The 16,014-nt window shown below is 41.8% G+C and overlaps 1 protein-coding gene across 1 annotated transcript in view; it reads left to right on the forward strand.

Annotated features, from left to right (window-relative positions):
• The first annotated feature begins 8,609 nt into the window (after positions 1–8,609).
• The window catches only part of LOC131136014 (TSC22 domain family protein 1-like), a 29,092-nt gene continuing 21,687 nt past the window's right edge, over positions 8,610–16,014 (forward strand). The window contains exon 1 of the mRNA XM_058082471.2: positions 8,610–11,957. Coding sequence (XP_057938454.2) covers positions 9,352–11,957 — 2,606 coding nt within the window. The 5' untranslated portion in view covers positions 8,610–9,351. The remainder of the gene's footprint in view (positions 11,958–16,014) is intronic.

Genomic DNA, 16,014 nt, shown 5'->3' on the forward strand with positions numbered 1-16,014 from the left:
TCCACGAAGGTAAAGGCTTCACAAAACTGTATGAAATACCAATGGAGTATTTCTTGCTTCATTTCTTGCTCAATCCCTCCTGTATTCTTTTCATAACCTGAACCTGACATTGTTTTGCATCCATGTAATACAGTTTGAACCAGGATTCTAACTGCTCTCTTATCTTGTGAATTGAGGGTCTGTTGCCATAGCAGCAACCATCTGGCAGACCGTCTTTAAAGTAGGAGTAAAAGCATGTCTGCCAACAAATTGTGTGACGATTCAGAAAAAAGACGTTTAAGACCTGTTGCTTCCTTTTACTGAGTACAATTTAACATTCGTCCATTTGTCAATATTCACGTATCACCATTTATGTGTCATGTGGCAGCCTCGGTTGTAGAGCTTCCCAGCATGCATTGGAACACTTGTTTTGTAAAACGCTTATATTTCCCATAGTAGTTGCCCTATGTGTGTTTATTTGATTGTTACATGTTGTCATTTTTGTGTTTGCATCGGGATTTAAGGTAGTGTTCTGTCGAGTGTCTAAACTTTGATATCAAGTAGGGAGCCGCAATGGGGCGGTGAGTTTGAGACCAGTGATGTAGAGTCTCCAATTAGTCTAACATGCATGTTTTGGGATGTGTCGCCCAGGCTGATAATCAAACCCTAATTCTCCTGACTGTGAAGCCATCATTCGGCCCAATCTTCAAAACATTCATTCATTCCTACCGCTTATCCTCACAAGGGTTGTGGGGGGTGCTGGAGCCTATCCAGGCTGTCTTCGGGCGAGAGGCGGGGTACACCCTGGACTGGTGGCCAACCAATCACAGGGCACATATAGACAAACAACCATTCACACTCACATTCATACCTATGGACAATTTGGAGTCGCCAATTAATGTAGCATGTTTTTGGAATGTGGGAGGATGCCGGAGAACATGCAAACTCCACACAGAGACGGCAAAGGGTGTAACTGAACTCCAGTCCCCTAGCTGTGAGGCCTGCACCCTAACCACTCGTCCCACCATGCAGCTATCTTCAAAACATTGAATATTGTTTGTTGTTTATTTCAGGACCACATTTTGTGGCCTCCTGATTCACATAAACTTGCAACTTTGTACAAACAATTGCCACAAGGCATGCTGGAAAGCCAGAAGCTGTTAGAATGGCGTCAAGCCGATGTTTGGACCCCAAAGCAGAGATGACAAAAAATGTGAAAGTGGAAAAAAAGTTTTAAGACAAAAGGTGCACTCCAACAGAGCGGGGAAAAAACATACAAAACTTGAAAACAAAGTACAACCAAAAAAAAAAACGGCTAAAGCCACACAGAACTACAAAAAAAGAACTGCAAGAATATGCCATGCAGCAACAAGTAACAAGTAAATGTATCACCATAAACTAATTTGGAGATGGCGTCACTATTTATTGAGAATCTACAGGGTTCCAAAAAAAGTATTGTTAGGCTTCTTATACCATTACAATATTTGCTGGGAGAATACATTTTCTGAGGCATTAATTGACTGTAATAAAATACTTGTTTTATCATAATGAAACATTTAAAATGTTGCCACAAAACACTGCCATCTAGTGGTTTCAAAAATATACAGCGTTTGGAAAATTCATTAATTCATTCATTTTCCACCGCTTTTTCCTCACGAGGGTCGCAGAGGGTGCTGGAGCCCATCCCAGCTGTCTTCGGGCGAGAGGCGGGGTACACCCTGGACTGGTTGCCGGCCAATCACAGGCCATATATAGACAAACAACCATTCACACTCACATTCATACCTATGGACAATTTGGAGTGGCCAATTAACCTAGCATGCATGTTACGGAGTACCTGGAGAAAAGCCACACATCCACGGGGAGAACATGCAAACTCCACACAGAGATGGCCGAGGGTGGTGTTTGGAAAATATTTTATGAAAATATAATGGGTTTTTTTTTAATGGATAAGTGTGAATACGTCAAAGTTGCACAATGATGAGAGTTGGTCAATAAAAAGACTAGTAGATAAATAAATAAATCAGTGTGTGTTCATTCTCCAGCAATCCTCCTACTCTCTGTTGACGGCGATTGTGTTGCTGTGTTGCTGTGCTCATCTTGTGTAAATTACAATCGTGTGAACGTGGACTGAGCATAAAGTCGAAAACCGAACTTGACAAAGTAAGTTCATAACCACCTGTCCTGGTTAAGCCACTTTCTCTGTATACTCCCAACAACACGCAAGGAAGCACGACACAAGGCGATGGTTGAGCAGGGAATGAGCACAGACAATGCAACAATCTGGCAAAGGGTGAGTCTACAAGCATGGCTTATAAGAGGGCCTGATAATGATTGCATTCAGCTGGGTCTCCTGCAGCGTTTTCAGTGTGTAATAGTGCTTTATTTATTACTTTCTTATTGTTCTTTGTACCATACCGACCACTTAAGCAAATGTGCAGCGATAGATGTTCATTTTGTTACTTTTGTGGGCTAGTTACGCTTGCTCCATTGTTGCGCTCCACTCGAGAGTAGCTGTTAGCTTTGAGCACCCCTTCGCTACGGCGAAAAATCGGATATCTCAGTGGAGATACAGAGGAGGAAAGGCTGCATAGCGGGAGTGAACAGCAAAAAAGACAGTATAAAGGTTGCGGTATGAAGACAGTATCAACTATGTTTAACGTCATGTCGTCTGACGGCGCTAACCCGGCTGCAGAGACGACTATGAGTGCAGCATGATTGCACTGAAGATTGGATTATATTTAACTTTTTAAATATTTATTTTAAAAAGAAAATATACAATTTTTTTCACTGGCTGTTTTTCTATAAGATTGTGTACATTTTAATACAAATTTTGCACACACATTTGGCTTTGACTTTTGTCTAAATTCAGTTTAGTAAAAAATATTGGGATATATATCTTATATGGATATTCTACCTAAATATATCGGGATATGAGTTTTGGTCCATATCGGCCAGGCTTAACACTATATTACATTATTACGATATTACTCTATTGTACCTCAGTGAAATCTCCAAAGTCACGAAAGACTTACGGCTGGTATTGTTTGTGGATGAAAGCACTGCTTTTTGTTCCGGAGGGAGCAGAGAAGAAATCATTAAAAGGTCAGAAAATAAATGGTCATATTAAAAAGATGGTTTGATAATAATAGATTGTCCTTGAACCTAAGTAAAACTAAAATAATGCCGTTTGGTAACAGCAGAAAGGACACGTACCAGCAAATACAAATAGATGGTGTAGACATTGAAAGTGTGAAGGAAAATAATTTTCTGGGGAATTTCTGGAAGCCTCATATTACAAATATACAACATAAGGTGGGAAGAAACATTTCAATATTGAACAAAACAAAATTTATTTTCAATCAGAAAATACTCCACACTCTTTATTTCTCTCTGGTTCTACCATAGCTAACTTATTGTGTGGAAATATGGGGTAATAACTATAAAAGCGATCTTCACTGGCTAGATGTACTGCAAAAAAAGGTCAGTAAGGATAATTCATAATGCCGCCTACAGAGAACATACTAACTCCTTATTTCTAAAATCACAAATACTTAAACTTGCTGATATAGTTCATCTTCAAACAGCTAAAATAATGCATAAGGCTAAAAACAACCAATTACTCAAAAATGTCATCCAATACTTCTCTACAAGAGAGGAGAAATATGATCTCAGGGAAGAACTACATTTGAAACACTTATATGCTGGCACTACGTTAAAAAGCCATAGCATTTCAGTATGTGGAATCAAACTATGGAATGGATTGAGTAAGGAAATCAAACAATGCACAACGATGAGCCAATTCAAGAAACAATACAAGCAGGTGATGTTTGCTAAATACAAGGATGAAGAGTCTTGAACCAGTCATGATGTGCTATATATATCACTATATTGACACTTACTATGGTACCCATTATGTCATTGGATTGTCATATCGCCTCGTACTTCGGTACGAGGTGTATTATAAAAAAAAAAAACAACAAAAAAACCTTAAACTGTATTATGGAAAGCAGGAAGTGAACAAATGTAACCGTTACTGATTGTAAAAGTACCAGATGGAGGGGTAGGATTTAATAAGCTTTGCTTCTTCCTACTCCTTTTGAACATGTGGAACTGTGAACTGATTATGGGATGCACTCAATTGTAATCTGATGCATGTTCAAATGAAATAAAACCATTACCACACGCACACTATTTTATGCTTATAATTATCCTTGAATTATTTGTGTAATTTTATCTGTAAAATTGTTATACTGACATACTAGCTGTATGTTCTCATGCCCCTTTTTCTGTACAAGGAGTCTTGAACCAGTCATGATGTGCTATATATATCACTATATTGACACTTACTATGGTACCCATTATGTCATTGTATGGTCATATCGCCTCATACTTCGGTATGTGATGAAAAAAAAAAATAAAAAATAAAAAATACAAAACAATAAAAAAAACTCCTACTACTCCTTTTGGACATGTGGAAGTGGGAACTGATTATGTGATGCACTCAATTGTAATCTGATACATGTTCAAATTAAATTAAACCATTACCATTACCATATATTATTTTTTTATATTCATGTTATACAGTATATATATATTGGAATCCTCACGTGACCATTCACCCAAACTGTACCTCCAGCAGGTCCCATGCAGGTAATTGGAGTGTGAGACCCTTGTTTGTGTTTGAGGGATCAGCAACATAGGCTCCAGCATACCCCCAGCGACCCTCATCAGGACAAGCAGTATAGAAAATGGATGGATGGATGGATGGATCAGCAACAAGCCCTCTATTCCTTCAGGCCCAATAGACGCTGCTGAATTGCTCTCTCTAGTGGCAGCACTGTATACGTTATTGAACAATTTACACTACATGCAAAGGCACCACACGGACTCATAAATTCATAAAATCACATCAGCGGTGACACAATTTGTACAGTAAATATAGATGAAATAATTTATGTTGGCTACACACACTGTATCTGACACACTGACACATGTCAACATTGAGGTACTGTGTGTATATATATATATATACGTATATATATATATTTCCTATTTCATGATTTATGACAAATATGATTCACATACAAACAATGGCAACAAGACTTCCTTAACCAAGGTTATCGGATAAACGTGAAGGTCAGAGCTTAACTCATCATAGATTTTCTCCTTCATTATTAAACAACACACTATCCACCGGCTGCTCTCAAGTTTCCCTTTCACTTCACCAATGACTGTCTGATATTGAGGATGAATGAACTTTACTGACTACAATAGCCCTTTTAATGCAGTGAAGAATGCACAAATCTTGTAGAAGGATATTCCAATGACATTATAAGGAAAATACTGTCCAATTACAGCAATGAATTCAATGCAATTTATCCTCAATGAGTTTTATTTTGACTCCTATAAACATGCTCATTCTCAGACGAACTTGAAAAAAAAAAAGCCTAAAACAAACATGTAAATGTTATGTGTAGGATTATACATTCCCAAGTACATTTCCACTGGACATTTTCTTGTCATATAATAACCATGTTACTGTTTTTAACACTCATGTCTGACATGTCTCATGTACATTAAGTAGCAATGCAGCTAGGAAGCTATGAACCTGACTTATTTATCAGCTATACTTTTGTCATGCTGAAAGTCGCTCGTCCCTACATGCAGAACACGTGCTTTTCAAAGGTAGGGCCTAACAATCCATGCGGGGCCCTATTTTGCACAAGAGGCCGCATTCTCTGCAAATGCGCAAGGGATAAGAGACTATGAGAATGAAATGGTAGAATTCAACGACTCACCTCTCAGTAGTTGCAAGTGTAATGGTACAGTTGCTGCCTTATACTAAATCTATTCATTCATTCATGCATTCATTTTCTACCGCTTATTCTCACGAGGGTCGTGGGGGTGCTGGAGCCTATCCCAGCTGTCTTCGGGCAAGAGACGGGGTACACCCTGGACTGGTCGCCAGCCAATCACAGGGCACATATAGACAAACAACCATTCACACTCACATTCATACCTATGGATAATTTGGAGTCGCCAATTAACCTAGCAAACATGCAAACTCCACAGAGAGATGGCCGAGGGTGGAATTGAACCCCTGTCTCCGAGCTGTGAGGTCTGCGCGCTAACCTCCTTATTCTAAATCAGGGGTCTCAAACTCAGTTTACCTGGGGGCCACTGGAGCTAGGGTCTGGGCAAGGCTGGGCCACATCAGGTTTTCCAAAAAAAAACAAAAAAACGCATTTATTAAAAACAGAAAAATATACAAACTTTTTCAGTGCTTTGGTTCCGATTTTCTACAATAAAAGCTCTGATAAAACATTCCACTGTTCTCAAATATCTTGATTTTTATTTTTCTGCCCAAAATAAGATGAAAAATAAATAAACAAATCAAGAAACCGCATGTAGATGGTGGGTAGACAAATTATTTTTTTCAGATTAAAATTAACAAAGCATTATTAGAGCCCTGTAGACATGACAAAACACGACTATAGTACTTTACTTTAATATACTTTTTTTATTTACAACATATTGCGCAATTGCAGCGTCTTGAGACGCTGCTAACTCGCAAACTAGAGAACTAGCGACCTAAACGGTAGCCTTCAAGTTATTCAACTATTCAACTAGTTGTTCAACTATTAAGAGTTATTTAACCTTTAACATGAACATTAATCAAACGTAATAATTTTTTCTGGGTACATGATACCATACAGCATCCATATCAAACTAACATTAAACTTTCATATCAAGGCAGGGGCCTCAAACTAGTGTCCTGCGGGCCACATTTGGCCCGGGGGCCGCGTGTTTGAGACCCCTGTTCTAAACGATGGATATTATTCCTTATTACAGTGTGAAATAGAGGGTTACTGGTTTTGCAGGGCTGTGCTGAGTTGGAAGAAAACCACAAAGAATGAATAAAAGGGTCCTGAGGAAGGATATAAATATTTAGCATCACACTCTGGTATCTTCTGCTGTGTGAGCGGTCCAATAAAAATCAAGACAGCATCTGTTCTGAACTCCATCCAAAATACACAAGGCTCAGTAGACGCCATGCCGAATGACAGACACTGTTGTTTTGAGATTTTTGGTTTAGTTTCTATTACACTTTTTGTGGTACATTTTCATTGGATTAGAATAAAGTGAATACAGAGTTCACTGACCTTGAGTGGGAACTTTTCAGTTTGGAATGTGTATATTTCTCTCCACCTCTCTACCGCTCTCTTTTACACACAAACATGAGGGTGGAAGGTCCCAAACAGTACCTGTGTTTGGAATAATCCTCCAGCGAGGCTGACATGGGCGTCTGCAGAAGGATCTAGCAAAGTGTTTGTTTCAGAAACAGTGTTTTGACGACACAACCCACAGCAAACCAGGCAGCCATGCAGGATATCTGCTTCACTGTTTTTTTCCTCCTATTTGGAACCGACCAAAAGGGAACTACTATTTCATAGCTTTTGCAAAAATCAGTCCTCTGCATGTAGTTTAAATGGCATCAAACACTGTGGTATTCATTAAATGAAAATTCATTAATTAATTCGGGAATAAATTATATAAGACACAGGTGGTATTCATTCAATAATAATGCATTATTTCAGGAATAAACAATTAAATTATAATAAATGAATTTATGAATACATATCAGACACTGCTGGTATTTCATAGTAAAAAAGAATCAATTGTGATAAATAATGGCTGCCCGGTGGACGACTGGTTAGCGTGCAGGCCTCACAGCTCGAAGACCCAAGTTTGATTCCACTCTCTGTGGGTTTTCTCCGGGTACAACCATTCACACTCACATTCATATATGAATGTGAGTGTGAATGGTTGTTTGTCTATATGTGCCCTGTGATTGGCTGGCCACCCATCCAGGGTGTACCCCACCTCTTGCCCAAAGACCCCTGCAACCCTCGTGAGGATAAGCGGTAGAAAATGAATGAATGAATGAATGAGTAATAAATAATATCAGATCCTGGTATTCATTAAATGAACGTTGGCATGCACTTACTTAAAATAAATTTAAAAAATTAATAAATTAATATTAAAATAAAATGAATTATTATTTAAAAATTGATAATTATTAAAATAATTATTAATAAAATTAATACATTATATCACTGGTAGTCATTAAATGGTAAGAAATGAAAAAATGCAGGAATAAATGATATAAGACTCTCAGCATTCTTCTCCCATGCACAATGTAAACACAATTATTAGTGATGTATATTGTTTGGGTTTCATGCTCTTGACTGTTTTTCTGTTTTAGTGTTCATTTTTAGTTTACTTTTTGTTTTAAATTTAAAATGTTACCTGAGGTGTCATTTCTATAATTATGTTAATTAAGTACATTAATATGAATAGATTTCCTTGACATAAATTGTCTTACATGAAGTTGTGTTTTACATCAGACAGAGAATGTACGAGTATATTATCTCGTCACTTTAATCTAAATGTTCAGTTAGAGCAACAAAGTAATTTTCACAACGTACCCAAGAGCTGTTGTAAACCATTGTGACGAATGGGGCCCACGAGCTGGGCGCCTTCTGTTCGGCATGTTTCGGCAACTTCCGCCAGTTTTTACGTCGGGACGCTCCCAGACTGCTTTATGTCTGGTAGCAGAGACCATGCGCGGGCGCCATATTGCCGAGCACTCCTCCCCTCCCTCCAGCCGGGTCCGAGCACACACAGCCACAGCTGCGGCGCAGGAGGCGACAGACTGAACAAGGCTACCGTTGGAGTGGACCGGTGATACAGCAAAACCAAGAGCAACCCCGTGGAATTCAATTGAATGGATTAAACCTCTTTACGCCACTGTTTACTGACCGAATTGGGACTTACGTCACGGCGCCACGGATAAAAGGTCGTTTTGAGTCTTTGTAGTTTCTTTTTAGAGAATTGAACAGCTAAAACGTCTGTGTATGTAGCTTGTGTTTAGCTCAACGGTGATGGATACTTGAAGCTAGCTAGCCGACTGTACTTCTGTCAGGCTAGTAGCAATAGCCCCATATTAGCTAGTTTCCTCGGCTGTTACTCCGCTTTAACGTTTGTGTTCATTCTAGTATACAACATGTTAGTTTGTTAGAAAGAAAAAGACAAAGTGAGCACACCGGCGTATTGGAACTGCTATCAGCTGACGTTAGCTCGCTAGCTACACGTAAAGCAGCCACCAGCTTTCTTTGCTACTCATACAATTTGTCGTGTATGAGTGGCTGTAGTTAATAAGTACAACTTTTCTTGATATTTAAACCGGACTATCTCATTTTTGGCCGTGTGGTCCGCTCACCGTAGTTTTGTCAAAACGGCGGCGTTAACGAGCTTCAACTTTGTTACATACTGTCAGAGACCAACTACCCCCCGGATTTTCTTGAAATGCATCATCCGGACCCCACTGGAGACTCTGGCAGTGTTAGAAAGATGGCGCACCCGGCTGTCTTTCACAGAAAGGGTAGCAACACAAGCAGTGGGAGCAGCCCCTCGCTGTCAACACCGGTGGTCACTAACAGTCACGGCTCGGCTGCAGAAGAATATCAGACCTCCCTGTTGATTCAGTGCCAAACTCCTGCTGCTTCGTCCTCCCCAGGACCTCACCATCCTCCCTCCCACAGCCTGAATCTACATCCCCAGGCTGCACAGTCTGCTGGGGCTCAGATGAAAAAGAAGAGTGGCTTCCAGATTACAAGTGTGACCCCTGCACAAATATCTGTGAGTACCAACAACAGTATTGCAGAAGACACAGAGAGCTATGATGACCTGGATGAGTCCCACACGGAGGATCTGTCATCCTCAGAAATCATGGATGTATCTCTCTCCCGAGCTAATGATGTAGTAGGGGCAGAGAGAAGCTCCTCTGAGGAGACCCTGAATAATTTCCATGAGGCCGAAACCCCAGGACTGCTGTCTCCAAACCAGCCTTCACACCTCCATTCCCTGAACCAAGCTCCACAGCATGGGGGAGGTATGGTGAATGGGACTGTGCATCGTCATCCTCATCATCAGAACCACGGCCAGGCCTACCCACTCTCTTCTGGGCCTGTGAGCGCCTCATCTACCCATGCCTCTGTCACTCAGAAAATGCCTTCTAATGTTGGGGTCTCCCAAGAGACCCTTGCACATGTTGTTTCTCAGCCTGCGGGGGTAGTGGGCCTGGGATCTGCTCCTGGAATGCTCAGCTCTGCTACAGGCACTGCAGTTAGTATAGTTAATCCCCAGACCAGCAGTGTTAGTAATGTGAATATGTTGAGCTCTGCCAATGTGCCTGTGAGGGGGGGAATAAGCACGAGTGCTAACAGCAGCTCTGGAGGCTTTCCTCTCAACGCGAAAAGCGCTGCCGGGGGTGGCAGAGGTGCAGGTGGTTCTGCTGCATCCGGGGGCAACCTCATGACTAACACCAATAACGGCATGAATCAGCAACAACAAAGTCTCAACTCTAATATTGCGTCGACGACTACAACCACTTCTGCTGTTACTGTTGGCAGTGCCTCTGGAGGGCCTGGTCTCTCAAGTGGGATTCAGGCAAGACACAGTTCCCCGGGTGCCCCTGTTACTATCTCGGCTACCCCTGCCCAACCTGCCCCAACTGCTGCGCCGGCTGTTGCTACCACCAGTTCTCGCTTCCGGGTGGTGAAGTTGGATTCAAGTTCGGAGCCCTTCAAGAAGGGCAGATGGACATGCACTGAATTCTACGACAAGGACACACCCAGCTCTGCCTCGTGCTCATCTACATCCGATGCTGGCTCTAGCAGCACGCGCCAGTTTGTCCCTGAGAACTTTGTTGGGTGCGCAGAGAGGGAAAGCACAAGTGGTAGCTCTGTGAGTAGTACTTTGAGTACAGTGAGTCATTATATGGACAGTGTTTGCAGCGCAGAGGTTGGGGGACCTTCGGTTTCCCAACATGGCCAGGAATACGCATCCCCTCCTCAGGGTTTCCAAGCAATCATCCCCAGTGGCTTAAGTATGGGTGTGTCTCACACTCAAACTCACGTCAACCCCCAAGACATCACCCATTCCCATATCAAAGCCGGCATGGCTTCCTCTACTCCCTCAAACAGCAATCAGCCTGTACCCATGCCAGGCCACTCCATCACCAGTGGATTGCCTATGTCCAATTTACCCCAGCAGCAGCTCACCTATGCCCAGGCAGTTGCTAATCAACCTACAGGATCCACACAGGGCTTAGTCGGTGTTCAGCAGCACCAGCTTGGCTATACCCCACTCCCTCAGCATCCATCTGCTGCCCCAGTGCAGATGAGACCCCCCGAGTATAGCCAGGCACATCAAGGTATCCCCCAAGCTGCTTCCTCTCAACATCTTTTAAACCAAGGTGTACCAAGTTCTTCTGGGCAAGCTAATGGAGCATGTCAGATGATGGGGGGCCTACAGCAGGCACAGGCAGTCCTCCACAGTCAGCCCCAGCAGCCCTCATCTCTTCAGGCTACCACCTCCAATACATCTTTTCATGTTGGAGTCGCAGGTCAACCGCCTCAGAGCCACATGGATTGCCAGCAACAGAAACCACAGTCCCTCCCAACACAAATCCAGAATCTTGGGCTGTGCACCCAGTTGCCCACTACAATGCAGAGCCAAGTGTCTGCCCCGAGTGTGCCTCCATCTAAACCTCTGATTGAGCACCAGGCCCAACCACAAATTCTCCATGTTGGTAATAATAGATTGCCTCCACAAGGTGTTCCCCAGAGTGTGTCCCATGACCTCAGCAGTGCCCAGGCCCTGGCCCATGCTGCTCAAGCTAGTGCGCTGTACGCTAGTCTGCCCACCTTCACAACCACTCAGCTGCAGGATGCGCAGCGGCTCCTCCTCCAGCACCAGTCGGCTCTACTGGGCTTGCCGAAGCTTTCTGGGGGGGACCCAGCATCTGGATCGAGCATTGGCCAGAGTCAAGAAGCCGAAGGCCACACTGCCATCGCCAGTGCCTTAACTGCATCAGCTGGTCTCAAGACTGTGGATGGAGAGGAGGATGGGTAAGAGTTTTTCTTTTCTTTTCTTTGAGCATCTGTGCAAAACTGCATGGTTTTTAGTGGTTGCTGTTGTTTGGGGAGGGAGGGAGCCTTTATTAGTGAACAGACACTGTCCATGCAGGCTGCTACTATGAGTCTGGCTTCTGTCAATGGCACATAATGCACGGCTCATCTGCCTGTGACATATGTCGTCTTATCAAGACTTCAGTGATTGGACATTGTTCCTAGCCTGCCTACTTGGATCCTGACAGCCTGCATTACAGAGCACCGTTCACTCAAAATATTTAATTTGAGGTCGAGTCAACTACATTATGTCAACAAATATAATGGAGATAATAAAACATGAAATTGCATTCAGTTTTTTTTTCCCTCAATAGCGTTTGGTAAGTCTGTCTGTAGGTGAGCTTTTGAAAGGAGAAATACTGATTTACTTGTTGACATGGGAAGTGTGGTGCATTCAACCTTCACTAAAAGCTTATTGATTTCATTAAGAGCTCAGTCTTGTCACAACCACTGCTCTCCTTACCTATTGTCCCTCTTTGCCTATCACTGTGTTTTGTTGTGTATTGAATAAAATATGCACACTGAGTAAGACATTTTGAAGAATCTGTATTTAGGGTGTTCCAGTTTACTGGAATAAAGGCTGGTAGTGTTTTTTCCTCAGTTATGCCTGTCTGTGAGGGTCATGGATACTGAGGGTAGGCTACTGTTATCACATGATGTTTAGCCCTAAGGAATGTGAAATCTTTGGGGATCAGGTGGATTATTGTCTTTGATGATAAGCAGAATTCGGGCCAAACTAATGCCCTTGTTACAATTGAGTAGATTGTCTTTAAGAATTGTTTTAATGGCTCACTTCTGTTAGTCTGTTTAGTTGTGTTTTTTGTTTGGTTGTGACTAACAGAGTTATTGCAGTTTAACACACAAAACAACAATGCACACAATGTAGATGTTCAGTTGTTTCCATCAGTGGAAAAAATGAGATGAACAAAGGGCTATATAACAAAGTGTGTTTGTTTGAATTGGCGAGGCTTGTTTTGTGCCTTTGTTTGGCTCATTTGCATATGTTTTTATGGGGCTACTGACCAAGTGAATTAATGCACGGCATTAACAAATCGAAAAAATGTCCCCTGTTAACACAACAGGAGTTTCTGGATTGGTTTCTCCAGTCTCTGATAGATATTATTGCCATTGACTTTTGTATGACAGACGTCTGACTCATTGAGAGTAGGCCGTCATAGTAGCAAGACCATTTTTTTTGTTTCCGTGGTTAAGTAATATACCATTTATTTGCCCTGAGCTTGCATTGTCATAGTTGTCATTCATTACTTGTCTTAACAGGTTGTTTGATTTAGACAGACTACCATAAATGTAAAAAGTTCAAGAGTTGTGTCATTTTCAGGTATAATTGGTGGAAATTTTGCTCCATACAATGTCCAAATCCGTGTTATTTATTCTAGTGGCTGTCCGTAATGTATTGTGGCTACAGACGAGTTCCATGCTGTTCTGTTGTGAATTGCTTGAGGAGAAATATGCATAGGGAACATTGTGGAGAGGCCTGTATATAGCTTGTGCTTTGCTTGGTCAACTTTTGTAAGGTATTGATGGCAAAGCTAATTTTGGTCTTGTGATGACTTTGAACCAAGAAATGCTCTACTGTAGCAACAGAAGTTTTGTTGTCATGTAAAACAGTTAGACAGAAGCAACCTTTGCACGAAAATCCGGCAAACCGAATGGTGTCATTGTCTAGTTTGCATAACTGGTCATTATACAGGTGCATGTAAAATTACATGCAAAAAGACTTGCATAATGAGTATCAAACTGTATTCTTAAATCAGCATGTGCAGGTTAGCCATAACCTTGCACTCAGACTTTAGTCTAATGGCTTGCAGTGAGTGTGTTGAGTAAAATGTTTCCCTATTCAAAGTATTCAACTAATGTGACCCTGATGTAATTTTCAGCAAGACACCAAAATTTCCCACAGAATCTGCCTCATTTAATGTATCTGTTAACATCCAGTCAGTATGTCTGTTTTCTTTTTTTGTCAGTGCCAAGACAGCGGGAGAGGGGCAGTGATTAACATCGGGATGTGTCAACATGCTATCGAGGAGAATTTCATTCAAACTCTTGGCGCTATTTTCTCTCCGATGGTATCACTGTGTGCTAGTGCTTATACAATGTTGTGTATGTGTTCCACAATGTTTACATGTGTGGCTGAAGACCACTGCAATGCAGGAGAGTGATAGGGAAACCTACGCTAGAGTGATAATCAAATAAGAAAATATCTAAAAAAAAAATGTGCAGACTTGAATTATCTTGGCTGGAAACAAGAATGTGTCTGAATCGCCCTATATATTCCATTGTTTTCCTGTCACGGACATTAGACAACTTTGGCTTCTTGCCATATACTGGATGTGAGTAACTGGCCAGGATGCACACTTGAGCTAGAAGGGTTACGTTCCAACACGACCAAGACAGAGTACAGAATCGTGTTTTGAAGAGACCTGCTGTCCTAGGTAAGAACAAGCTATACTCATTTGGAAAGCAAGTCAAAATTAGATGGAAAAAAGTAACTATAGGTATAGTCTACTTGCATCTACAGCTGTCCCTCCTCTCTCTCTCTCTCTCTGCCTGTTTTAACTCCATCCGATGAAGTTTGACATCTGTGTATTCCTGTTAATTTAGGTATTCATTTGGCTCTGGGTTAAAAGGAATGTCTCCATCTCTTGTTTCATAGTCAGACATGTTTACTTTCACTATCCCAGCAATAAATACTGTGAAGCAGGTGATGTAATGTAGCCAACAGTTGACAGCTGGCGGCAGCATGCGGTGATACCACCGGAGAGAAAATAGCACAGAGCGATTCAGAAGTCTAATTTTTTTCAAGTGCCATTTTTGTCATTCAAATGTACTCTTTTGTTGTCACTGTTGAGGCACTGGATTGCTAATGGGGATGTCATACAACTTCATGTCCGTACTATCCCTTTAACCACACAATGTACCACAATTCTGAAACTACTAGAATTACGCTATGGTCAATATTTGTATACAATTTGGATTATCGTTAAACAAGATATAAGAATAAATTGTTGGAATAAGTAATAAACACAGCAGGACACTAAATGAAAACTATAATTATTGGGTATTTTATTTTCACGCTTGGCACTGCCTTCTCTCTATCTTCTGCTGCTCCAACCGGGGCTGCTGCTCCATCATTTGTCTGCCTTTTGCTGTCATGTGTCCGGAGCGAAGTTCATTCTTGAGTCGCATTATGACATTCCTCAGTGACATCATCTCATTGGTGCATTTTTTGAACAGCACATCTACTGTGGGTCCTGCAGCTTCTGTAAAGACTGTCCACACTGTGACATCTTTTGCTGTTTCATGCCTCTGTGCTGAAGGTTGGAGAACAGCCTCTTCATCCAGTGGCAGGCAGAGTGCGCTTGTGATTAGGAAAAGGGTTGGCCTTGTCAGGGATGCCGTCAAGATGATGCAAAGTTGTTTCCATGTCAAAGCCATCAAAAGTGTATACAACAAGGGTTAGTGAGGAATATGATGTTTCCAGTCACTTTTTTTTGCTCACTTCTTCCAAACACATTACTCTCTGAACCTGCTTCTTCCTCATCAAAGCTCTGAGGCATGGCTTACTATTCTGCCTTTTTGTCTCTCTCGGGTTGAGTGAAGCTATAACTTTGCTCAGGAGGTAGAGCAGGTTGTCCAGAAACTGGAAGGTTGGCAGTTTGATCCTCGCTCTTTCCACCCAGTCACTGTTGTGTCCTTGGGAAAGACACTTCACCCATCATGCCTTTAGTGCAGCCCATACTGGTGTATGAATGTGAATTAATGAATGTTTGGTGTCGGTTGGAGAGGCTGTAGGCACAAATTGGCAGCCACATTTCCATCAGACTACCCCAGGGCACCTGTGACTACAGATGTACTTTACCACTGACTACCAGTGTGTGACTAAGTGAATGAATAGGGAGAATGAGAGAATGAATAATGGCTTCACACATAGAGCTTGAAAAGTGCTATAAAACCTAATCTGTTGTTGTTGTTGTTA

Source organism: Doryrhamphus excisus, linkage group LG12 (genome assembly GCF_037039965.1).
Source record: "Doryrhamphus excisus strain RoL-2023G ecotype Guam linkage group LG12, RoL_Dexc_Guam_v1.1, whole genome shotgun sequence".
NCBI classification, from domain to species: domain Eukaryota; kingdom Metazoa; phylum Chordata; class Actinopteri; order Syngnathiformes; family Syngnathidae; genus Doryrhamphus; species Doryrhamphus excisus.